At 40.1% G+C, this 27,000-nt stretch overlaps 2 protein-coding genes across 2 annotated transcripts in view; one reads left to right on the forward strand and one right to left on the reverse strand.

Moving 5' to 3' along the window:
• Nucleotides 1–13,272, forward strand: rnf32 (ring finger protein 32). Its single transcript, XM_077736206.1, has 8 exons — nt 1–91; nt 7,086–7,251; nt 8,818–9,049; nt 9,122–9,264; nt 9,783–9,940; nt 10,178–10,286; nt 12,249–12,419; nt 12,944–13,272. Exons 2-8 carry the CDS (start codon nt 7,219–7,221, stop codon nt 13,178–13,180), a joined length of 1,083 nt encoding a protein of 360 aa, XP_077592332.1. The 5' UTR covers nt 1–91; nt 7,086–7,218; the 3' UTR covers nt 13,181–13,272.
• lmbr1 (limb development membrane protein 1) overlaps nt 13,240–27,000 on the reverse strand; it is a 24,689-nt gene continuing 10,928 nt past the window's right edge. Inside the window, exons 8-17 of the mRNA XM_077736202.1 lie at nt 26,914–26,978; nt 26,614–26,686; nt 24,053–24,142; nt 22,919–22,995; nt 22,660–22,737; nt 18,036–18,112; nt 17,685–17,775; nt 16,959–17,025; nt 14,878–15,039; nt 13,240–14,790 (exon numbers count right to left, since the gene is read on the reverse strand). Of these exons, the coding sequence (XP_077592328.1) occupies nt 14,705–14,790; nt 14,878–15,039; nt 16,959–17,025; nt 17,685–17,775; nt 18,036–18,112; nt 22,660–22,737; nt 22,919–22,995; nt 24,053–24,142; nt 26,614–26,686; nt 26,914–26,978 (866 nt within the window). The 3' untranslated portion in view covers nt 13,240–14,704. The remainder of the gene's footprint in view (nt 14,791–14,877; nt 15,040–16,958; nt 17,026–17,684; nt 17,776–18,035; nt 18,113–22,659; nt 22,738–22,918; nt 22,996–24,052; nt 24,143–26,613; nt 26,687–26,913; nt 26,979–27,000) is intronic.

Consider the following 27,000-nt stretch of genomic DNA (forward strand, 5'->3'; position numbering starts at 1 on the left):
GCCCGACTGAGTCACCCCGTTTGTCAATAGGTTTTTCTAACTGGCGCCCATTTCTACAAATGGCGATTTTCCCCAAGTCGCCGTTGACGAGGTACGCTTTGATTCAGGGGATCGGCGGTTGCATTCCTCAGGTCGACTCGACCGCCACTTCCGAGGAATGTTTTCGCCGAGGTGGTTTAATCATTAACGGGCCGCGTAGAGTCTGCGCTCTTATCGGCGCCATAACAAAGTATTTATGGTGGTCCCGTGATTGATGCGTGTTGTTGCTGTGGGTAGCAAGGCTTCTTGTTACAAGTGAAATTGTGTCACATGTAACAATCTGCTGGTTTTGGTAAAAATTGAGTATTTTTAGATATATTTCAGCATTTTTTAGAAAGAAAATATTGTTTTTTCTATTGAAAAAGTCATTAGAAAAGACCATATAACACTATTTTAATTATCTATCTGTGTTTTATAACTAGACAGGGTTGTATTATTAAAGTTAAATTTTATTAGATTTATAATTGCATTACCTAATCTTACATAGTAAGAAAAAGGTTGTTTCTTTTAATATAAAGATTTATTTCTCCCCCTTTTTTCAATTTGAGGGCATGCATTAATGACCACGATGACATCCGGGACCCTCGCCCCGACGGCCCCTTCTTTCACTCCAAATCAAAGACGATCGAACCCCCCCCCCCCCCCCCCAAAAAAAAACCTCCAAAAAAAAAGTTCATTAGCAAAGCGGATGCTCTAAGTCAAAATAAATGAGGCGAGAGTTTGCAAACCTAAGCCGGCGTGGCCGGCGATTGGGGGACTGGTTTGAAAGAGGGGCCTTTTGAGGACCAAACCCCAATCCTAATGTTTGCGCTGGTTGTTGCCCCGGGTGCGTGTGAAATGCTCGGCGTGGACAAAGTAGAGCACGGCCGGTGCCCACGCTCCATTGTCCCGTCGGCGGCTAAAGAGCTCTCTTCACGGCTCCGGCAAACACGCTCTCCAGACTCTTGGCATATCTCTGAAGATCCTCCTTTTGTGCACCCCAACACTCTCAAGGAGAGCGTCGGGGGAGAGCGGGCAGGGCCGGTGAAAAGGCTTAAGTGTCTCACCGACCACCCCCGCCAATGCACACCTCCCTGGCCACGTGATAATTGCACCCAGACACTTTTTAGTGAGTAAATTGCGACGTGGCCCGAAATCGTCAATGGCTGCCGAGGAGACTAAGGTCACTCTTTGTGTAATGCCCACAAAAGGGAAATATTCTGTTTATACCTGAAAATAAGGGTCATGAAAGCCAACATGCTAACTTTGATATTCCTAATATTCATGTATGGATTTGGACAAATTGGCATTAACCATCACAAATTTGAGTGAATATTCAATCTGTTTTAATCTGTGAAGGGGGCGGGGTACTTCCTGGAAGTGGGTTTGGGTGTGAAAAATGAAAATGAAGAGCTGCAGGGCATCAGAAGGGATAATTTGCTAAATTAGTAGTCTGCTTTTTAAAAAAGATTTGCGATGAGATGAAGTCCCTCGTGCAGACAGACAACTCTGTTATTACGTGTAATTGGATAAGTCAATAAGATATAGGAAAACATTTTGATAATGGCTTATAAAAATACTAGGCAGTGTACATAACGTCATGTAATACATAATTTGAGCTGCTATTGCGTCATATAGGCAACTATGAAAATTGGAGTTAGCCCAGTTTAATTCTTAGGAGCTTAATTGCATTTAGTGCTTTTTATTAAGAATTGTTGATGTTGGATATTTGATGCATTTTAGGTGGGAGTAATGAAGTAACTATAGTGGGCTAACTCCATTTAAATTCAAAGCAGAGTTTATCCTTAATAGACATCCAATCATAACAATACATAACTAATTATACTAACTATAATTTTCGGGGTGTATTTAAACTCCTGAGAGCCAAAGTGGACTAACTCCAATTATTTTAGGTTTATATGCTTTTTAATCAATTGCACAAGTTAACAGTTGTTACCCATAATGAGTCTAGAATTGGCTATCTCCATTACTGTGCAACTCCATCATTGTCATGCAACAACATTGTACATTTTTGCGTCTGATGTGATACATGTCGGTAGTTGTCCAATAAGGTAACGGATGAAACGAAGGAGAGTATGGCCGCCACGCCGAAGTGACATTAACAAGACTGTAATCTCCTTGGAATTTCCTCGGCATGTTAGTCTTACTGAGGGGACTGGGACAGCCGGACAGTGGAGTTGAAAGGTCAACGGGTTCAGTTTGTCCAGGCCCATCTGTCGCCCTATTGACACATAGCCCCGCAACCCCAACCACTTTCGTCTTTGCAACCAGCAGACTACATAGAAACAAAAAAAATCTCATTTTTTCAGCATTTTCCGCTATTTTTATTGCAAATGAAAGCACTCTGCAAATAGACCTTCTTTTTAGGCTAAAAATAGATTCTGCACGCACCTACGCTAAAAAGTCTTTCAAAGTTGTTCTCATTCACCCCGTCTATGATTACGCTATTTAATAACAGCACCCGAGCCAAGATGGCTGCTACTCTAGCTTCTACTGATGATCACACATTTGAAATTGTGATACTGTATTTAAAGGGGGATTTTTTCTTTTTTTTTTGCCTTAACATGTAGAAAAAAAATTACAGTCTTTGCTGTGTGTTTAAGTTCATCTTAGTGAAAGACCACATTAAAAGCAGAGATTTTCACATTTGGCTTCAAAGAATGACCTGGAAAGCAAGTAGAGGCTGGGAAAATTCTAATGAGGAAAAAACAATATTGTATAAGAAATAAATACAATGGAGTTAGTGTAATAGTGTAAAGATATATTAATATAAGATGTATTAGTGTGTTAGTGTAAAGATGAGCAAAAAAGCAGGTATAATTTCTTTGTTATCTCTATTTTTGGCATCTAACATGACGTAAAGTTAAGTGGAATAGTGGTCCAAGTCCAAGTATTCATCAAATATATAGAAAAAGTTCATAAATGATGATGTGGCATTCACAAAATGATTTGCTCAAAACTAATTTTGTACTCTCCATGTTTTTGTCATTTTGCAGGATGCAGTTTGGTAGTTTAATAATGGTCTAAGTCCCTTTGTTTGGCTTCATAAATTGTGTCGAGCTGCGTGCTTTCTCTTGGAATTCAGCGCATTAGCGGCGTCACCTTTTTTAAACGGGGCTTTCTGGAATTGCTCACACGGACGCGGCAAAAGCGCAAGTAGAAAAACACGGCAAACAATAGCAACTTGTTTGAGTGGAACGATTAAGACTCCAGCACATTTTGCTGGGCCAAAGCGGCTTAAAAGTGAGGAGTGGGCTTAAGAAATGCCAAATGTGTGACTGGACAAACATCGTCATGTGTTCTCTGGAGAGGACCAAAATCGAAGGCAAAAATTCTGGTTCAATTTTGAACTCCATAACAAGGCAGGGACGATTTCTACGGGTTATTTACCAAGTATTTTCTGGCCGTCTGGCGGCACGTAACCACTTGCAAGTGTTGTTATCGAATATGTCCCTTCATTCAGCAAGTTAGTAACTTCATCTCAAAGGCGTGTCTGTTTACTAAACGGCGGCGAAGGCGACGCCGTCGAGTGACACCCGCTTGAAGATGAAAGTCGGCGAGATGCTCTCATCCGATTCGGACAGCAGCTGGAAGTGAAGGACTAAACGGGGTGGGGAGGGGGGGACTTGATTTCTGTTTGATACACTTTGATTCACACAGTGATGAGCAGTGACTTGTCGGGGGGCCTTGACGGGACGCGGCGTTTGTTTATTAATCACTAGGTTGTGTGATGTGTCTCTCAGCGCGCCAACAGGTATAATTAAGCTCCAAAGGCTTGGGGTGTCTGCGTTTTTTTTTGTTTTATCTCTGTTTGAAGGTGGTTGTGCATGTGTGTGTGTGTGTGTGTGTGTGTGTGTGTGTGTGTGTGTGGGTGTACAGTGTAGGAGAAATAATCCTCTGGCGTGGTCACGGGTGATGTTTTTTTTTCCCAAAATGTTCTCACCTTGGAGGACCTAGGAGGTGTCTGCCGACATGATGGTTTGTTTGGCGTTTTTTGACAGTTCAAAGGTGGCCGCTTGCGTGACGGACCGGTTTTCTTCTGAAGATGAGGCACTGCGGGAAAAATTCAAGTTGTGTGACGTCTCTGGTGTCAAAATACACACAAATAGGGAGAGATGGGAGGTTGTGATGGGGAGAAATTTGGAAGATGGGAGTTGGTTTGCTATTAGGAGATGGTGTTTTGAATTTTTGGGAGATGTATTTTATTAGGTTGGTTAATAACTGAATGGCTTGAATAGTTGTTTGTCTCATTGGTTGGCGACCAAATCATAGGGAGTTCCCCCAACTATTGCCCAAAGTTAGCTGGGATAGGTTTCAGCACCCCCGTAACTCTTGTGAAGATAAGCAGAATGGAAGATGAATGAATGTCTAGTATTTTTTCTCATTAAATAATAATTTATTTTTATTCTGAGTACTTTTTTCTTGCAATATTTCGACTTTTTCATCTTAAAACTACCACACATTCTTCAGTGACTGATTGCTTTTAATAATTCACCATTTTTTGTGATCCTCTTTTATATCTGAACATTATTTTTGGTCATTTTAGACTTTTCAGGGTTTTTGGCCACCATATTCTATGTTGTTATTCAAAAAATTTGACCGTATTTATTAAATTCCTCTTCTTCTACATTCTATTTCAGAAATATGTGGCTTTCCGAAGTGTATGCAAACTTTTTCTGTTACCGACCAATGACATACTGTTAGCTTGACCTTTCTTTTCAAACACATTTGTCGGCGTAAGGCTTCAATCAATCATTTTCTTACATGCTGCCAGTAGGAGCTTAAAAGGTATCAGTGGATTGGTGTTGGCCACATTGTTCCCAAAGCAGCATGGAGTCAGAATTGCCGGGGGATTAAAAGGAAGTGCTCGGAGAAGTCGCGCCGCGGGTGGACGGCCTACAATTTACGGCCATTACGCGGGCCTATTTCGAGCAATCCTGATGGATTCGCCTCAATTATTGTCCATTACAGAGAAAGATGGCCACCAAATTAGCGATAAAATGAACAGTCTGCTTGGTGATATTTTTGCCTCGTGACCTCTTAGTGAAAATCCAAGTCCACTTATGACCTTTTAGGGGCATCCCAGGTTTGCAAGATATTTGAAATTGAGTGCAATATAAAATAAATGGTCATAAACTTTACACTAATTCATAGGTGATGTTATCATTATTGTATATACATATTAGTATATACATAATATATATATACATACTAGTATATACATACTAGTATATACATAATGTATATACATACTAATATATTCATACTAGTTTATACATACTAGTATACACATACTGTATATACATACGAGTACGTATATACATACAGTATATACATACGAGTACGTATATACATACTGTATATACATACTAGTATATACATACTAAAAAAACAGCAAATATCTCCCTTTTTTAAATACATACTTTTTTTAAATTTAACATTTAAATTGAATTTTACACTCATTTTAATTGAAAAAAAACTATAACTATTTTCTGATTTATGCAGTCATTGTTATTTTAGGTATTTTTTTCCTTAGGAAAAACTGCAAAAACCAGGACCATAAAGTTGATGTGTACATGGTTTATTTTCACTTAAAATTACATTGCCGGCCGGATTTGACACCTGTTTAGAAAATATTTTAGCGTGCCATGTAACTTTTTGGGCGCCCCTCTACCCGAGATCATCACCTCCCTCCTGGCATACGCCACCTCATCATCAGACCCACCCTGGCGGCGAGATACGGCCGAGAAAAGGCAGCCGTAACAGCTCATGAACAATTATGTCAGCCGGAGAGGATGACCAGCAGAGCCACCACCACTAAATCCAATTATTTGACGACTTGACCTATAATGCCTCCCCTAACACGACTTTAATCGCTCACGTGGAGTCCCCGGTGGTCCCGACGGGAGGAAAGCAGTCTGCGTCTGTAAAGGAAAGCCGTGGTCATTAGAGCGCCCGGCTGGCTTTTTCAGAGAGATGGAGCTCCAAATGATTAGACGTGTCCTTTTGTAAATGAAATACAAATCACCCTGCAGGCTTTTGGCTTTGACTTCATTTACTAAGTGCTACATTACCTCATAGTTTGGACCTAACAATGGATTTCCCATAACTCTGCGACCGTTTGGAATGATGGAGGGGCTCGCATATCACAAAATGCGCCAGCGCTTATTAGCACTTGAGAACTTATCGATCCACCGTCGTGATTAATATCGGTCGGGGGTGGAGGGGGTGCTATAGCTGACTCAATTAGGCGTGGTTTGTGCTGACCGACGTTGCCAAGAGTGACTCAAGCCGCCCTTAAAGTACGCCCACGCCACCATCGGCGTGGGCCAGACTGGCGCAATCGGCGCCATGGTGTCAGCAACATTTTGAAGATGACCTCACAGGTCCAGTGGATCGTCCATGATGGCCCAAAAAATCGGTGTAGATGATAAAAGTTATATTTTGAGTCAAAGTGGTATTTGTTATTGGGGCATGATTTGTAATGGCTGGTAGAATTTGGGGTTTTGATGCATTTTTGTACATTTTTCAACTATGCATCCTAATAAGGCATCAAATTCTGACCCTTTGGTTTTAAATTCTCATCAACTTTAAAATTGTGCAAGAGTTTTTTTGGGGGGCATTCTTTAGTTGCTTTTGGAAGGTCATAAAATCAATGCAAATGACAAAAGCCTATTTAGTTTGTATTTTGATTCAATTTGGTATGTGTTATTGATGATTGAATAATAATGGCCCATGTTAACTATTCTGGTAAAATTGATTTTTTTTATCCATTTGATCCATTTTTATACATTTTCAAGTCCCAACTATGAGTCTTAAAAAGGCATGAAATTCCATCTTGAAGCTTTTAATATATCTCATCATCCTCATTCTTAAAATTCCATAAGATTATGCCAGTTTTTTGCATGCATTCTAATATTGCTTATTTTTGTAGGTTGGCCATTAAATCAATTTTAAATTGTGCTCTTGTATGTCTTAAAAAAGTTTTCTTGATAAACCCTATATGTCAGAACCCTGTTTTTTAATCCTCTGTCAATTTATTCCAGGAAGTGAAATAAAGATCTACAAACCAATTGGAGGATTTCCAGTCGGCACCAATCCCATTCAACTCCAGTATTGAATCATCAATTGACAGAAGCCTGTTTTTTTTACACGCCGACTTACTCCTTCGCCTGCCTTATGACTGAAGTCATCAGCTCTTTACATGTCAAGGTGAGTTGTCTTTTGCCAAATACCACAGATGAGGTTAAGAGAGCCACGGGGGCAAGAAAGTGAAATAAAAAGCCCTTTAAAAATGCTCAAGACAAACACGCCGGCTGTTGAAAATAGAAGCACACACTGAAATCCATTCCGATGACAGTTGGAAGAATGCAAGAGGGGACTTGAGCCCCATCTTTGCCATATCTTTTAAGCGTGATTATTTACTTAAAACAACAAACCAAAGCCCCGAGTCTGGCAGGGTTGGACGACGAGGCCTTTGATTGAGCTCTGGGCTCCAATTCTTAGTTAATAAATTGTCCCGCGCCTTTGTCTGCGGCATTAGCGTCGGCGCTCTACGTTTTTTCTTGCCCTAATCTCAAGAATGCGGCAGCCTCTGGAGAAGCTGGCCTGTTTCCTCCACTCCCGTACGTCGCGTCTCGGCTTTTTGTTTTCTTAGGATGGGCCTTGTCGTTAGCCATCTTGCTTTTTTCACTTACCCATTGCGTCTGAGCAAGTGTCAGTTAAGTATGGAAAGCGTTTTAAAAAAGAAAAGAAAAAAATGGCACAAACTTTTTTTGATGAGGGGGCTAATGGTGTTTATGGGTATGATTTTATTAAATGTTTTAATTTTTTAAACCTTATTTTTACCTTTTTTGCTCAGGTTCCAAACCATGCACTGACAACTGCCCGACAATAAAATAATCATTAGTGGAGAGCTTTTCAATGAAGGGCAATTTGTTTTTAAAAACATAAAATGCAGACATTAGGTTGAATTTCAGGCTTTGGAAACTTGACTAGATGTTTGGGGGTTGTTTAATGATGATAGTGACACAGTTTTGTTGTACTTAAAATTATTTGGAGTGTTTTATTTTGGAAAAAACTAAAAACTAAACTAAACCGGTGAAGTAGTACAGGCTGAATAGGGGAGCGCCAAGTTACCTAGCAACCAGCCCCAAACTTTGCGCTGATAGGATGGCAATGCAGAAGGTAAGGCTTTCTCTTTTTTGGAACTTTTTGTTTCTCAGTTTGAAAAAGTACTTGAATTAGGGTTGGGTTTTGGTACTTTGTTAATTAAATTTATTTTGGATGCATCATTTCTTTGTTTGAAAAATAATGATATGGTTTGAGTGGGTAGCTCTTTTGGCTCGACTAGGGAGATTCAAAATTTCCTGTTAACTGCGGGACCTTCACAGTAAAATACAATTTCAAAAGAAATAAAGATAAATATCCATATCAGAAGTCCATGTTTTTAAACTGACATAAAATAATGTTGCTCACCTCATTGTTTTTCATTATTCAACACAATATAACAACACTATCTCATCAGAATTCAAAATTAATGGTACTTAATGTCAAATCTGTGCTTTAAGAGTATCCAAATGTTAATGAAGTTTATATTTGTTTTCCAAATTTACACATGTTCATTTGTATTTATTTTGTATAATGCTCAATTCAACAACTGAGATGATATTTATATATATATATATAGTTGTAGTTTGTACAATAACAAAATAAATCCTCCAAAATATAAGTCGGTAAATAATAATTTTGTATGCACTTTTTTTCACTTCTCCACAGGATTTCAAACTCGGCAGCAAGTTGGTGTTGACCTCAGTGGCTCTTCAAGATCACATCACCAGGAGCCTTCTGGAACCCGATCACTCACTTTCGGACCCTCTGTTTACATTCAAAAGAAAAGCAAATGCGGTTCCCCATTCGAGACGGCGGGCAAGCCAACGTGACACTCTTCGGCAATTTGGAGAAGACCGAGAATACGTGCTCGATCCTACCCCGCCGCCTCCAACACTAGGTGGGTAGAAACCACTTTGGGATGCTTTGACTCGTCCTCTAATTTTTCACCAAATTATTTCTTGTCATTCAGCCCAAAGAATGGGCCTGGTAGCTTTACCACCAGAGAGACTGAGCGAGGCCGAGTGGACCACAGTGAAGGTCAGGTCGGTCCAACAACAAGAATCCCGGCAGCCTTGCTCGATATGCCGCGAGCCCTTTCGCCTTCAGCCACAGGTACCCACACTTCATTTTAGGGTGAATACAAATGCCAAAATATGCAAGCTCTCATATTTAAATATGCAGATACCACTTTAGTTTACAAAATGTTTGCTTACTTTGCTTACAAACAAAACAGAACAAATATCAATGCTGAAAGTACCCTGAATGTGTCAGAGTAGTGCTTGTTGTCTCCACCTTAAAGGCTGGAAATTGTACTCAGCGGGGGGCCCTTTTGCCAGTGATGGAGTGTGTTGACCTGGGCTCAAAACAATAGCAAATCAATACGCTAACTCCCCCCCTTTAACCCCCTCTCCCGTGGAGATCCAAGCCAACCAGCTTACATGTCCAATGGAGAGCATTTATTCCGCTGTCCAGCAGTTTTCCTGCTGATTCATTCTATCCCCATGGCAAATAACACTTAACCACACACTTTCACATAGGCGCCCAAATACACGTGACTTTTGTAGAAATTATTCCCATTTTAGTTCGTAATACCAAAATAGGATCTTCTAATATGAACCTTCTCTTGTTAGGTGTTGCTGTCCTGTTCCCATGTTTTCCACAAAGCCTGCCTGCAGGCCTTTGAGAGGTTCTCCGGTAGGAAATGTTGCCCTATGTGTCGGCGGGAGCCGTACCAAACACGCGTCATTCACGATGCGGCGCGTCTTTTCCGAAATCAGTGCGCCACCAGGTAAATAAAGGGCTTTAAATTCAAATAGGACTGTAAAAATATTTTTCTGATACACTTGATGGCCTTTAACAAGAAAACACCAAAATATGGAATGTTTTTGTCTGTTTTTGCATTGCTTAACACCAGGAAATTAATGGCAAAGTTTGCCAGAGCTTGTTTTCAACTCCCTAAAAAGAAAAATCTAATCAAATATGATCTTGATTAGGCTCTCTGATTTTTCTTCTGACTTTTCTTCAGAATTCAAGCTTTTTGGCGAGGCTACATTGCCCGGAAATGGTATGGGAATATCCGTAAAACTGTCTGCCCTAAAGACAAACGGCTTCGACGCAAATTCTTCGAAGCCAAGGTGAGTTGACATCATCACCATGAGTCATTTTCTGGGTCACTTCAATAGAATCATGCTCGTAACTAAGTCTCACCACAAGACTTTATTTCACCTTAATGGGTCAAATCAAGACATTTCAGTTGAAGGCCTTCACTGACCCCAAATACACACACATACATTCCCATTGCATTCACCCTTTGATGCTTTGTGAACTTCTCCATGTTTGTTCACTAATACGGAGAGAGTTTTTTGTGTTTTAGGCAAACAGTCTGAACATTCCAGACTCCTCCACACAAAAGCCTCCCGCACTTGTTTGGGTCTGCCGTTCCTTCATCGATTAATGCGTCGACTCGTGTTTGGATACCTGTCGCGTCTCACATTCTGACCCGCGTTTGTTTGCGCGTTGTTGACTGACGGCGTCGTTCTTTAGGGCGCCTCGTAACGAAGTCGCCATCTCGCCAAGCACAATTTTGGGGGGACGCCAATGTCATTCCGCGACAGGCGTCGTCGTCGGCCCGGTGGTTTTTGGCGGACAAGGATCGTCGCTTTTCAACGCGCTTCTCCATCAACGCGCTTGTTAAAGTCCGTCAGACGTCTACCGAAGCAATTAAGTCGCCCGTGACATATTAGGCTCCGCCCACGGACGCGGCCCGTCAGTCACCGACGCGATTCAGCGCTGATGGCGTGGGTGGTCACGAGATTCTCCAATCTTTTGTCGGCCGCGGGATGATCTTCAAGAACACGGCGCTGACAGGTCTGATCGACTCCCATTTTGAAGGCCCGGTGGGTGATTGGTGGCGTGTGGGGCGGGGTGAGGAGGAGGTGTGGTGGGGGGTTGGGGGGTCTTGTTTGCTTAGCTGACTGTAATGCAAACAGGCGTGTTGGTGCCGGGCTGGGACCTGTGTGAGCAATAAAATATCTTTGTAGAGTGGGGAAAATAAATGAGTACTTAAACTAAAGAATTCCATTTTGTACATTTCAGGGTGAAATTAATTTTATATTATTAGGTTGTAAACACCAACAGTTATTGGAACTTTGTATAAATCATTACATCGGTAGACGTCTGGTCCGTTTTGAGGGGTGAACGATGATTGGTCGCCAACCTGTCATAGCCATTGACAAAAATAATATTGTGGAAATAATAAACGGGAAAAAATGCATAAATAGGTCAATCTGTGGGTCCTGAATTGTGAGTATGTATGATATATACCTAATTTAATAAATTCATATAACATAATTTAATAGGTTAAAAAGTGCACCCGACTATGCTAATTTCATAGAAAAACATAATTTGTATTTTTCTAATCTGTACTTGACTGAATAATGCAGATTTCCACAGAATATTTACACCTTAAGCAATGCATCTTTTTAAACCTTTAGAAAAAACATGAAGAAACTGTAAAGTAGAGGGTCAAAGGGCATGGGGGTAAAAGTAAGGTCTCATTGTCTGACAATTATGGTAATACTTTATAGTAATATGCATTTAGTCACTTTATTATGAAAGTCAACTGTCTCCCCAAAGAAGAAAAAGTCTGATGACAAAAAAAATCCAAGTTTGTGAGTCTTCCATTCTCTGTTGACAAGGAGATAAGACACAGCAGTACTTGTTTCATTTCAAATTTCCTCAACCTGCGTCAAAGCAGTTGCGAGGCAAAGTTCACCGCGGGCTCGACTGTTTGTTCGGCCCGTCCGAAAAGTCGTGCCGCCTCGTAAAATGGTCTCCGCCCGGGCGCTTAAGCGTTGTTGAATTAACAATAAAAAAGGCCGGCTGTAAAGCAACCGCGACAGCTTCACAACTCAGAAAGGGAAACCACGTGTTTTGTCCAAGATGAATGATTAAGAATTTTTCATGTTTCCGGCGTCATCCTGTTTTTGCCAATGCCAATTTTCCGTCTTAGTGCTTTTGTATTGATCCACCTCGACCCCAAAATCCTCACTGTGCGCCGTATGCATCCATGTCAATAAAATACTTCTTCTCCACAGCTGCAGGAGCTGAGCGAGGCCTTCGTGCAACGCTGTCACACGGACGCCGAAGCTTTCCTCGCCGATATCGACCGCTCGCTGTCATCGAGCCGCCGAGTGTTCAGGCAGATGGAGAGAAAAAAACATGTAGACGGGCCTAGAGAAGATGACTGGGAGCGTATACAAAGTCAGGTCAGGAGAAAAAAATATTTAAAAACATTTTTTGGGACTATAAAAGGTCTCCCACGATTAAACCATTATCAAATGACTCATGGATCATATTAACACTCCATTCATTTTTGAAAGGTTTGCAAATGTTCTCATAATTACTGTATTTTTACAACTATAAGGCGCACCGCATTATAAGGCGCACCCTCAATGAATGACACTTTATTTTTTTCCATATATAAAGCACACTGGATTATAAGGCGCCCTGTATATTTTGGAGAAAATTTAAAACTTTTAAGTGCGCCTACTATCTGTGAATATAAAATATATAGGAATTATAAACATGCCTGAAAACACAGCACATAAAACACAATACAAAATACGTTGACTACTTAGTTTTCATGGCTAAAATATTTAGCAAAACATAAAAAAGTGCATTTTTAGGAAGTGACAAGAAGTTTTTGGACGCCTGACAAAAACAATATGCAAAAAACTGTGTGCAGAGCATGCTACTGTACAATAGTTGATTGATATTGTTGATTGAACAGGTCATCCAACGGGGGACCACTGACTGCCCCATATGCCTGACGCCGCTATGCGGCCCAGAAGCATCCAGGGTCTCCTCCGATTCCGAGCACCACAAGCGAAGACGACGCTCAGTGCTCCTCTCCTGCTCACACCTCTTCCACCAAGTCTGCCTGGACGCCTTTGAGTCCTTCACCGCCACTGACCGCACCCCCGCTTGCCCACTCTGCAGATCCAACTACCACAAAAAAGTCATCTAAAACAGGTAGGCTCACCTTTTTAAATTATTCCAACCATTCCACCACAACACGCACAGGAATATCTTCCAACGTTTATTTGCAAACACACAAACATAAAAAAAACCAAAAACTGACACAATAGCTGACTGAAAAATTGATGTTGAAAAATACATTCACAAAAACAAGTACCCCCGTAGAGACAACAAAAAAAATGACTGAAGTGCATCACTTTCAAAGTAAACGCCTGCACAGTACAGAAAGGAATAGAAAACCAGTAGGACAGACGGCCATGTTTTTATATGTGAGGTGCGACGTAACAAAGTCGGCCAAAACCGACTTCCCTGACAGGTGTTATAGCGTCGAACATTTTTCGAGCTGCGCTGTTGATTTTTTTTATTTTTTCTTTCCCATTTGAAATAGCACAACTCTACTTTTCAATCTTTGGTCCTGCCCTGTATTTCACATCCATGTATTAGAGCTGCATATTTAACAAAAAATAGTCCCTGCCTCAATGAAATCAAATGCATATATATAACCACAGGCGCACATTGAAAAACTTCCTTTCTTGACGCGGTTTGAGTTGCCATGACAACACATCCGTAGGAAAGGACGCCGTCGTCGTCGTCACTGGCTTTTTTACGGGCCTACCCCGGTTAGCGACCGTTTCCATGACGACACTGAGAAGAAAAGAATGCGCGAGTCGTACGTCGACGACGTCAGACGTCACAGTGGAACAAATCAAAGACGCGACCTTCAACGCTAACCTCGTTTAAGGCATTTGCGGTGCTTCGGCGTGGCGGCCTGAGTTCAAACGTGGTGCGTTTGATTGTTCGCACGGGACTCGGCAAAATGTACAAATTGCTTGGCCAACGTGCCACGTTTAATCCCAAAATAATACAAAAAGAGCTATCAAACATATTTACATGTAAAAACAATTCCCAAATCCCCCCAAATTCTACAAGCCAAAAATCATTTTGTGCATCGTAACGTGAGTCTTTGCATTTGAAGTGACTCCAACTCAAATATAAAGAGCACCTAAAAAAATCCCTCTATAATGACATCAATAGGCTCAATGACGTTAACATCCTAAGTAAAATCCTTCATACTTTTCTTCCCAATACGCCATTTTAACTCGACACCAACATTTTTTCTGATAATTTCAGTAAACAGGCCGTTCCGAGGCCATCTATTTTAAAACCTGCAGTTTTTATATCCATCGTAAATTACACAGTGCAATGGAAAATTATATCTATAATATTAAGACCAGTAACTGAATGTGTTTGTAGTTTAGTGGGCTCAGAATATTGGAAGCATTTCAATTAGTTGTTGTTTTTTTGTAGATAATTGTCAGTATAGTTAAGAGTTGATCTAATGAGCGCTAAAACATGACTGAATAGAATTTGATGATGTGAAGTGTACAGGATCTTTTCTAGGCTTTGGCCAGGGGACGGAATGTCACGAAGCGAAATTGTCCCTCGGCTTCCGTCTTCGGCGGCTTAGCCCGCCAATCCCTTTCACCTTTCTTCCCCTTTCCCGTCAATCCTTTCACAAAGTTTTCTGATGCCCATTGGCAGACAGTTTCCCAGATTCCGGGTCGGTAGGGCTGTTTGACAGTTGCAATTTATCCAGACCTAAACAGGGGCCAGATAAAGGGAGAGACGTTTCATTAAGAAAAGCATTTAAGACTGACGTCTTCAACCTAAAGCCGTAACTCTCACCTAAAGCCTTGAGGAGTTCCTCCCTTACGGCCGAAGTGAACTTCCTGACCAGACAAAGCGTGGTCACCACGGCAAACAGCAGGTTGTACGACAGCACAATGTAGAAGTTGCCCAGCCAGTTGAATCTCCCGAAATCGCCCAGCAGATCGAACCTGGTGATGCCTGTGGTTAAATTGATAAATGAGCCGATTAAAAAAAGGCAGAGTCAGTGTGCGTCATCCGTTTGCCTGGAAGAGTGGCGATTCTAGGACGTAATTAACAGCCTCTGCGGTGGTTTATGTGCGAGTCGGGGGTGACTAAGGGCTGCAGTTATTTGACCGTATTTGAACTCTTCATATCCCTAACTTTTTGGTTTATACTTAGAAGTTTTTCTACAACTTAAATCATTGGCTGCCATTGATGTCAATGTATTGACCCACATACATACATTCGTCAAATATACAATATTACAGTACTTAACATTCAATAACTGACGTCAAATTGAGTTACTAAGAACTACAAAAGGGGAACTCAATTTTTTTCTGGACAAAAACATTTGTAAATCTTGCAAATTTCTACATAAATATTAGCGTAAAAGTGGTCCACTTACTTTTCTATTAATACATCATTAACACTGACACATGACAGTGATTTATACAAAATGACATAGAATTGAGCCATTGAGAACTATAGTGGGCTATCTCCATTTTTGTGCCAACTCCTGATATAACTTGAAATTGAATGGCTTTTTTCCCCAATGTCAACTTGAGTTACATTTTGGTCCAAGTCCAAACATATGTCAAATCAAACATGTCTATATTAGTAGTTATTTGCCATATATGCTCATTCAAATTGATTGAATGTCAATTGCCTTCAATGATAGTGAATGACTCAACGTGTAACTTAAGTCCATAGGCTGTTAGCACCAAGGACAGCGTTTCCGAAAGATATTTTATTGAGCATAAGTCGTCCAATAATGTTTCCCCTTGGTCGTCTATATGCAGAAATTGGGTTGAGGGAGTCCCATGACATCTTCAAAGCCTCTCCGGTCAAATGGATTGGACGATCGATTCGATGTCCGCAAAGATCTATTTACGGCCGCAGTAAGCACTTCGAAGTCATCAAGGACCTTTAACAAAATTGCCTGAGAGAGAAGACTATGGGATGGAATGATAGACGATAGAATTTACCGCTGTGGGCTACAGTTGATTTCCTAATTATTCCATCGTTAAATCTAAATGTGAGGCTTTGAATTGGGCGTGAGGTTTTGTTATGAAAGACGAGACCCCAAGCATAGCAACAACCATCATTAGGGTGCAAACAGTAACGTCAAATATTAGCTACTCATCCCTCAAAGTCGGCTTTTTAAAGTTAAGAAGAGGAAATATCTTTAAGTCCACCTTCCATTCACTACATTTTTATCTTGACTACAGCTAAAGCATCAACGGTGCAAAGTCGTTGACATACCATAGTGAACACTCCTGTCATTTCTATTCATTTTCCGTAACATGTATTCTCACAAGGGTCACCAAGGGGCTACAGCCTATCCCTATAGTATATATTTTTAAATTTTACTCAACTTAGTCACATGAATTGACCTCTTTTTTCATTTCATGTAGTCAACATCACAAAGCAGAAGCTGTTGATATTTTGCAACACTTCCAAGTGAATCACTATATGTACTCACACTCACACACACATGATATTTGAACAGCTGTGCATCTTTATTAGTGCCATTGTGATGTGACAGTGCCACTCCTAACATCTTTTGTGTATTTTTTTTACCTTAGTTTGTAGCACTGTTTTAACTCTTTAAGGGAAAATGGTCAATACAAATTATTCCAAAATTAACACTAACCATTTATAGAGAAAGTGGCTATTTTTGGTCAAAATTTTCAGTCAAAATGGATTGGTCATCGAGTGATATCAATGTCAGCCAATGAGTTAAATAAGAAGTAAGAAGTAAGAGTTTTAAAAACAAAAACATCAAAATTTGAATATGATATTGTCACTTTTTAGGATGCCTGTGGGCTGTATTGGGGTACATAAGTCATCAGAGCGGATGGGGAGGGTGGTCCTGATTACAAATCATCACTACTCACCTAACGTTCTTGACATGACTGGCAGGGCCGAGCTCAGCACTAAGATTGACACGCAGCATCCAATGATCTTCAAAACAAAACAAAAAACAAGTCAGAAATCAGACTTCATTGACAATTCACTCCTTATTTAAGCCAATCACTTTGACTCAATCGATTTCCCTTGCTCAGAAAAACCCAAGAAGTGTCTGGGAGCAAAAGAGTGGCACTAATTAACATGGCCACACACATACAGAGCACTTGATGTTAAATAGGCTCCACATATTGTACAGTTAGTGCCTGTGAAGTTGCTCATTACCAGGTTCTCTGTGTATTATTGTCCTTTCACCGGAGCGTCGCGGCTAGTTAACAAGCCCCACCACTCCCAAACTCATTACCAAGTGAATAGGTTGCCACTATGGGCCAAAAAAGAACTCACATCCTCCTACTCCCCCCCCCCCCCCTTTCCTCTGACACACACAAAAAAGCCCCCCCGCCCTGTGATGTACAAGAAAAGAGCTTGCACTTTGCCGATGTTTGCGCACCCCACAAACAAATATTGGAGCGATCGACTAAAGCCATTGAGAGGCCCGGAGGAAAACATTAGTGAGCAGTAGGAGGCCTTTTTTGGGGGTGAGGAAATAGATGAAACGGTTGAAGGGGGTGCTGTGATGGGGGGGCAACTTCGGGAAACATTCTCAGCACCCTTGCCCCCACTTCACCCTGACCCTTTCCAACCCTCGTCCTTACCGTTGTCATGGTTGTATCATCCTTCCTGGGAGTGAGACCCTCAAAGAGGCGCAGACTATAGAAGCCAACTACGGAGGAAGCCATCAAATAACTGGAAAATTAGTCAAGGAATGTCAAAATGTTGATTGGAGATTTTAAGGATGGTGCATTTTGAGGCTTCTTCACCTTTTCAGGGTTTGATAAAAGGTGATGAAATAAAAAGTTGTGGAAATGTGTCTTCCCGGAAGGTGTCTAGGCTTAACTATGTCCTGGGTAAATAGAGATGTTGCTTTTGGCTGTGGAGCATGTTAACAAACAAGAAAATAGAGGCAAGGGTGCATGGTGGTTGGGTTAGGGTCACTGAAAGGATACAACATGAGGATGATCTCCAACACGGCTTGGACGATGCCAAAGGTGGATAGAGAGGTGTTTCTGATGCCTCCTCGGTCCTGAAAGAAAAGGAAAGGTTGAGGTTATTTAAAGGAGTTGCATGTCACCAAATTTTCCCCATAGTAGTCCAATATTTTAAGATAGATGTCCCTAATCCGGGCATGAGATCAGAAAGAGCCTCATCACGTTGTTTTTGCAAGATTTGAGAGGGATGGACAGTATTGTTTTTGAAAAGGAGTAAAGTACTTCGCTTTTAGTGTTTAATTCACCTTTTAAGATTTCTTAAGGAATTTTAGATTGATCTATGTTTCAGTATAATTTAGTATTTAAGACTGGTGCAAAAAATGTGTTATTGTGACAAAGCAAAAAATGTAATGCCATAATTGTATTTCTATTTCAGTCTGTTAGTTAGGGTTTAAGTTAAAGTCAGTCAGTTACAGTATAAAGCAAATTTTAGGTTTTACAACCACATTTTTCCGCAGATTTATTAGCCAATATAACAATGGAACAACCTTAACCATTGATTATAACGATCAAATTTCCTATTTCTACATTACTGACCATTCATTTTGTCAATGCATTTTGGTACGATCACATAATTAGATAGTATAGTCAGATGTATTTATAAATCGCTTATTTGTTTCTTTAAAAAGTCAAATAAATGTTTGTTCTAGCGGCAAAATTAAATTATTTTATGTGTATGTACATAAACAGTACATTTTCCTGAATTAAACCGTCAATGTAAACAGATAGTCGGCAGTAGGCCGTAAAAGGCAATCGGACACTTAAAAGCCAACGAGCAAAATCGCGCAAAGTAAATTGTACCGCAAAGAATTCCTCCCAGCCAATCAAAATCATGAATGAAAGAAGATGAAAGCACCTTTTGAAATCACAGCTCACCGTACAATATGTGAACAGGTGTTCAAACAAAAAACACAAAAAGCATTGAAGCCGTCAGCGCGCCAAAAACATAAAAACAACACAACAAATACTTGAGCAAATACACTCCCGAAAAAGCGGCACTACCAAGCTTCTTCGGGGCTTTTGAAAATGAAGCAGGATTAAAAAAAAGGGGGAAAAAAAGACATCTATCGACATGCTCCGCACATATCCTGCATCGCTTTAGTCACTTGATAAATATTTGCTTTTCCAACACTTGGCACGGACGTTTGCTCTTTGGGAGGAACGCAGTATTGTAGTACTACTGCGTATACTCGCATTGAATCCACAAGGAAGACGTGACCATCAATGGGTCACTTTTCTTTTCGTTTTTGGCTGAAACGCAGTGATTTTCTGTGTTTTTTTTCCCTTTTGTGCAAGCAGGGCCATGCTGAATTTCCCTCACTGTACATTTTAATGCTTTTAGGATTTTTTTGAGGAGCATCTTGGTAGCTGGCGGTTTATTTTTTAGCAGTATGACATGAAATTTTTAGAAGAGGATCTCAGTTGTTAGGATTGTATTATTTGTTAGCACAATAACAACAATATTTACTATCTAGGGTCAGAAAATGTAATTTTTATGGCTTGTTTTTGAGGATCAGGCAAACAAATCTGGGGATTTGCTGTTGTTTTTTTTATTATTTGTATTGGCAAAAACTTTCGAACTGTACTTTATTGTTGGTAGAATCGTACATTTCAATGAAAGTTGGTGAAATAGAGTCAGACTTTACACTTTAAGACATTTTAAGACCATTTATTAATGGAAATTTCATACCGAGGTAGTTTTATCTGTGTCAATATAAATCTTTCTTGCAAAATGGCCCGAGAATTTCAATAAATTTCATATTTTTGGGATGTTTGGACATTTCAACTTGATACAATTCAGTCCAATTTAACACTTTGAGGGGTTTAAATATACCACAATAATTGAAATACTTCTCTTTAACACATTGTATGCACTTTAGTAAATGTATGTCCAATTTAATGCATTTTAAAATTGAAACAGGAGCCCTGAAAAAGGCAGGGAACGAGTTAAGTCAGTCATAATGAGAATTTGTTCCCTCTCTTGGTATTCAGTTGCCTTAACGCACATAGCTTTGCGAGGTGTGTCAGGTCCAACTTCTCAAAAACTCCTTTCAGCATAATGCAGTCCAGAATCCCAGCATTTGCTTTATGATAAACACCATGTAGAATTATGACCTTTTTTGATAGCCTCCATAAAAGCTGCCAAATGACATCTTTCATAAAATTCCAGCTAATGGCGGAGCAAACGCACTTCCAAGTTAAGCTTCTTAAGGAGTAAGGTCCAACTTTTAGATTATTCTTTCTAATTATGTTTTATGTCTTTCTTAGCCACCTTCAGTGTCATTATCTTGATTTGTTTGGTGAAGGAGCCAGAAGTGATTGGGGAGGGGGGGGGGGGGGGTCAGACGGGGGTACTGGCAGGTTTTTTCATGCCATTTTATGCTACTGTCATCTCCATAGCGAGCTTACTGCAGAGTCGTGGTGCAGTGCTCTTGCACTGGGAATTAGCGGAGGGCATGTGATGTCATTTATTAAAGGGGGGTGAGGGGAGGTTAGGTGTGTCTTCGCATTTTTGAAGGACGAGCACGGAAAACTTGCTCCGTAGACTTCCTTTTAACTTGTATTTTTTTACTGTAGTTGCGGGAAGGATGATAACTGGGTGGAGTGGGGGGTCATGTAGGTTAAGGGGATGTAAATATATGATGTTACTTAGCCCGTTTTGCTAAAATTGCCAATTATATTTGTTAGTTTTCTATACTATACACAAAGATTGCAATAAATGAGGCAAAATGATTAGATTTTTGTTCCAAAGTTATACTGAAGTTATGTTTGTTGGGACTTGAGCCCAAAACTAATAGTCCACTTAAGGAAATACAGTGTGTGTCAAGTGTTGGATTCGCAGAGTAGTCGGCTTGCAGTGAGAATTTTATTAGCCGCTCTTAGTGCTTGTTCATCAGACTGTAAAACAAGGTGTCCTTTGACAGACTAGCTAGCCCCCCCCATCCGTCCGTCCTTTTACTCCCTGGCTTTTGCCTGGTTCCTCATCACCATCCACCTGCTTGCCCTCCACCTCGTCTTCATCATCCCGTTTCTTCCTCGCTTAGTCGGGAAGAGGAAGGCAAACATTGACAGGGCAATTCTATTGTGTTCAATTCCCCACACTCAACAATCGGCCTCATTTGACTTTCCCACAGTCTGGATCTCTTTGACAACACATTTGGCTTCTTTGCAAGACTATTGGCTTGCAAATATTTAAAAAAAAATCTAGTTTTTGACTCAATGTTATACAAAAAGACATTAACATTTTGGTTAAAATTGATTTGACTATTAATATCTGATCAAGCTTTAGTAAATGTGAAGTCTTGTAAATATGGCTTTTACTTTTAAATGCCAAAATGGATTAATATATGTTAATATATGTTGTTTTATGTTAATTTCTGATTACTTTCTGTCAATTCTTATTGAGTTCAAGTCATGTGGCATTTCTGGATGCTTTTCTGTTCATTGTCGGTAAATTTTTGCTTAGTTTGTGTTATTTCTTGGTTATTTTAGGGCTATTGAATCATTACTAGCTGATTATTTGAAAGCATTTAAATCATTTTGTAGTTAAAAAGTCCTTATTCAACAAGATTTTCAGTACTGGTTCTATTTGGTAGCAGTTGATGGAAATACCTGAAGCATAGCGTTGTATTTTTGTTGTTGTTGTTGTATTTGATCTATGGGATTCTGTCCATTAGATCATAATGACAATGTGACTGTCTTATTTTACAACAAGATGAGAGACCTGGCATATATCCAGCAATAAAGCATTTAGTGGGCCCGGCATAGGTAATTGCAGTATTTTGTCCTGTCAGTTGTCCACGTAAAAATGAATTGATGGAGAAATACGATACATGATGTTGCCCTCGTCGAGACACGATTACAACCACACACACACAAACGCCTCTGTCAGTGTAGATGAGACGAGATAAGCGCCGAGTTTAACACACATCGCATGTTAGGCGGAGATGAAAATCACCCGAGCGAGAAAAAGCGGCTCTTTTAGTTGTCGTGGACTTGAAACGTGCCGTCTTGTGTGTGTAGTTTTTTTTTTGCAAGTGCTGCAATGTGACTTTCAATGAACTTCCAAAACAAAAAAAAAAGTTGGGGGCCCAGATTAACATCTGCCCGGCCTTTTCTTCCAACTGTGCACCTGAGCATATCCGGAATTTTGATTTATGTCTCAAAACGTGGCACGTCAGCTTTTGGGCTTTCCATATTAGGCATGGGGTGGAAAAAACATGTCATTTTGAGCAGGTGTTCCCAATCACTAGGTTGCCTTGTCTTTGCAAAAAAAAAATAGATCATAAGCAATATTCATGGAATAAGGGGTCATTGTTACTCCAATTTCACATTTTGGCTTAATACACAACTGAATTTTAATAGTTAAATTTGAAGTTATTCCGGATCACTTTGACTGTAATATCATTTACTCAACTATTAATGAATATAGTTTTTTTACTTTATTGTAATAAATATTTAGTTTTTTTATTTTTTATTACAGAATAGACCGTTCCACATTCCGCATGTTGTTTTATCCCATTATGCCAAAATAAAACCAGCCTCTTCCTGTAATTTCATTAGTTTAAATTGCAAAGATTACCGTGGGACCCTTGGGCATGGCAGTCTCATCCACAAGAAGGTATAGAATATTTAGCGCCACCAGAAGAACTGAGATTGCCTGTAAAGTGAGAGAGACGGCGTCAAATTATAGCTAAAAAAAACAATGCAAAACGCCATTGACTGAATCATTGGTTTTTTAGCTTAAATAGCGACAATATTGCAATTTGGGTAAAAAGTTAAACCATGGCCAACAGCCAATTGCTGTAAAGACTTTCCCTGCCTAACGATAGGTCACCCACCGTTCCTGCAAGCAGGATCAGCATCACTATGGGATACAGCAAGTTTTTCTCCCAACCAGACGCTTTCTTTCTTCTTTCTGTAGAAAACAAAAAACGGCTACAATAAGCAAAAACATCTACTTCACCCAAATTATTATGGCAACAGAACCACTTCTCCTATTTTGACTGTAGTTAAAAAATGTGAGATAATTGAAGACAAGGATTAACAGCGTCAAGCATAACATGAACAGTTGTAGCTCCTGTTACATAATGATAATAATAATTACCGGGTTATTCCCAACCCAGTTTCTCACGCGGATAATTAATTAATCGTCCAAAAAACACACACAAACACACATCACAGGTATGTGTACCAAACATGTTATCCTCTCTCATCATAGCCAACCCCCTTTAGCTATTTAAAAAAAAAAAACACTTTTCCTCTTTAATTAGCCCATCATCACTTCTAATTGCGCCTCATAAATCTCTCAAGGAGGACAAAATATATATTTTAAAGTCTTCACGTGGCAAATTGGCATCATTCTGCAGTTACACGACTAACTCGGACCGCCATATTGACTGGTCGCGTTCAGATTCCAACCTGGCCAGTCCTTATTCTCAAAGTGCACTTGCTCCTGCACCCCGTTGACAGGTTTGCCAGCCGCACTTTATAAGCACCATCCTTCTAAATTAATGACGTTACTAAAAGGCTTCGCTACCATATAAAGTTTGTTTCTTGTCCAATATCCCTAAGTGCCTGTAGGCTCGCTCGCTTGTGCCGCCGCCAGCCTGCTCCCCCAAAAGCCTCATTTATAATATCCCCAAATGGATGGAAAATGATCAGGCAGGTCTGGTCAACGTCCAAATGAAGAAATAAAAGCAGACAGGCTAAAATGGAGCGTCTGTCTGCAATATTTAAAAAAAAAATGTATACAATAAGTCTCCATCTAATGAAAATATGTTTCCCCCGCTATAGAAAAAAAGGCAGCATAGCTAAATAATAAAAACATATTTATAGTAGTTTTCTACCTCCCACACACAGTAAAAACACATAGTAATATTTCCACAAGAAATGCGCATATTTAATGTGATGCATATGTTACATTAGGATACATTACACCAAAAAAATCTGAGATAAGTGAGATAAATACATACCCAGTTTATTCCTCAAGTTCCTGACACTATCCAGTTCTTTGGTGAGCTGGTGATTTACACCTGCTCTGGTATATGCAAATGTGGAAGTACCTGGCCAAGACAAAAAAATATGTTAAGCATACTCAACTTCAATTTTGTGATTGAAAGTGATTGCATATATTTTTTACTGCTCTAGAGAATACTAGATCATTTTATTCATATGAGGTAAATGTTTTGGAAGTTCAATGAGGCCAATTGATGCTGTTTTTTGCTGCTGTGTGAAATGCATATTTCGTTGTATATTGGTGCTATGGGAATTTTGTTTTTGGAGTAATTTGCATAGTGTGTTTAGTGTTGCAGTTGAACCTCAACTGGATTCTAATTAACCGTTTGAAAGCCATCAACATTGGAGTCTTGGACTATTAAATATAATACGACCAATCCCCGAGATCGACCTAAAAAAAACTTCGATTTGTATCTCAAAATCACCCTGATTGTATATTGTTAATGTTAAAATAATAACACTTTAGTCTGAGATTTAATCACATAAATCAATCCCTTAACTTTCTACCATTGCACTAACTGAAATGATGCTAGAAGCCAGAAAAGAAATCATAACGGAAAATGTATTTTCCCTGGAGATGAGCCATTAAATTGCAAATATTCCCCTTCCCGGGAGAACAAAAGTATTATTTGTGTGCATGACACAACCAAACGTGGCTCTGCATGTCACCTTCTGCAGATAAATGGTTCATCCGATAGATATTATGGCCTTAATAGCAAATAAATCACGGAAACAAAAGACACTATCATCACTCGAGCGAAGCTGTAATGGAGCCTTGGCAAGATCTCAACTGCAGTAGCCCAAAGTGACGTCACTCCCGTTACTGAAGTTAAATATATCCTGCCTTCGCCTTCTGTTGGCAGCATCAAGTCAGAGACTGAGTTACGGCGAAGCAGAGATGCTGAGTGAGGCTTCTGGCAGCCAGTGGCGGCCCGGAGGAATGCGACGTACCCTCGTTAACCTTGTGCCACGTTCGGGGGGAGAACGACGTCAGGCAGATTAAAAAAAAAAAAGGAAAAAATTAAATATGCAAAAGAGCACGCCGAGACAACTGGAGGCAAGGTCGTCGTGCCGCAGAGCATCTGGACACGAGCGCGTTCTAGGCGAGTGACACTTTCAAGGGCGCCGTACAAGGGTCCAATTGTACAAGATACCACATTGTTGATTTATGGCCATTTAAAAAAATTGCAGATTTTTGAACAGATGCAAAAAGAGTCCAATGTTGATAAGTTCAAATGGTTTATTACAAGGGTGTCAGACTTTAACGTCAACTTGATTTCATTTTAGATATAATATTTAGATTTTTTATTAATAAATGGATTTAAAAAACCGGATTAAAACCTCTGAATATTCAGTTTTTTATAGATCTAAAATAATGTTTATTGTAGCTTCTTTTTTATATATTTTTAGATTTTACACAATGATTTTTTAGGATCAATTTGATCCTAAAATAGACATCCCTAATAATAACTGTAACAAAACTCCAATTTACCCCATTTTTCCAATTAATATCATTTTAGCACATAACAATCCATAAAATACGCCGCCCACACAATCCTACAATGACGTATACTACAAACACCCCTCTCCACACATCTCAGACTTGTACATCAATAAACAAATCCTTCACCCGATGCGGCTCAACAGCGCATATCTGTCAACGCAAACTGTAGAAAACAAGAACTCTAAAAGTACGTCAGATGAACTTTCCCTGAACCGCCTTGTGTACCTGAACGCATTCACCTATAGCTTGAGAACTTGGCAAAAGTGTCCCAATGCTGACCACCGTTTTCTTTTGAGCCTTTTTTGAATACATCAAACATCTCCCCAGGGTTGCGATAAGGTAGAGATTGCAATTATTCCGTGGTGTAGTTCAAAGCCCGGCAACGTGGAATGAGCCTTAAGGAAGCAAAACGCTCAGGTGGTACTCAATGGAGGTGGCCAGCGTAGTATTTAAAAACATGTGTTATCACTAAGGTTGATCTTCCATACCTCCCTGGTGTGAAAAGACTCCTCATTTGCTCGCATCTGTACACTTGGTTGCGCGCTTGACTTGGTATTAAAGTCATTTTTGGAAAGGGGCCAGAACTTCCTGCCTCTTGACATTATTCAGTCTTTGCTAAAGAATTTGCAAACACAAGTGAATAAGAAAAGGAAATGCAGGTGAGCGGGGCGGAAGAAAGAACACCTTCCTAAACTTCCTTGGGGACTTTCGCTTTGTAGCAAAGTCAGCGAGGGCACAGCAGGAACTCCGCCTGGTGTCCTTTTTTTTTTCTATTTTAGATATCTCAGCAAAAAAGTTAATCAGTGGCGACAAAAGTGAGCCAGAGGTTCTTGTCAAAGATTAATTTCCGCCTTATTAGCTAGTCGAGTATACCTGCCAGTGCACAAAGCGATCCCGAACTGAACTTTTTTCAGTTCCTAGGTTAAGGATGGTCTTATATTTTGACGTAGAAGTCGTAATTACAATAAACAACACGCTGTAGGACACTTTTGCTAAGGTGCCAACGCGACATACCATTTAATCTTCTCTGGAGAGCTTCCTCTTGCAAATAGATGCAGTAAATCTGCTCATCCAGGTCCTCCAGGATCTGAAGAGTGCAAGAGATGAGATGGAAAGGGGTTATAATTAGGCCACAAGTGGGACTGAAGCGATGGCAGATGGGAGGATGAGTCTGACGTACTTGTAGTCCGGCTGGATAGTTAAAATGGATGGATTTTTTAATAGACTCGGTCATTTAAAGTGTCTTCTCATTTTACAATTGTAATTTGGGCAATTTCTACTATCTGTCAAACTGTATATAATGCATTTTCCTACCGTGGGTTTCACAAGTAACTGGCCCATAACGGTGTACATTCTTGACAATCCCACAGGGGTGCACACTATTGGGCAGACAAATCCAAT

This window comes from Stigmatopora nigra, chromosome 16, assembly GCF_051989575.1.
Source record: "Stigmatopora nigra isolate UIUO_SnigA chromosome 16, RoL_Snig_1.1, whole genome shotgun sequence".
NCBI classification, from domain to species: Eukaryota; Metazoa; Chordata; class Actinopteri; order Syngnathiformes; family Syngnathidae; genus Stigmatopora; species Stigmatopora nigra.

Excerpts from the sequence above, each read along its gene's own strand:
- rnf32 (XM_077736206.1), top strand. The coding sequence starts at position 7,219 with ATGACTGAAGTCATCAGCTCTTTACATGTCAAG. Across the intron at positions 7,252-8,817 it reads TCAGCTCTTTACATGTCAAG|GATTTCAAACTCGGCAGCAA; the intron begins GTGAGTTGTCTT and ends ACTTCTCCACAG. Across the intron at positions 9,941-10,177 it reads CGAAATCAGTGCGCCACCAG|AATTCAAGCTTTTTGGCGAG; the intron begins GTAAATAAAGGG and ends ACTTTTCTTCAG.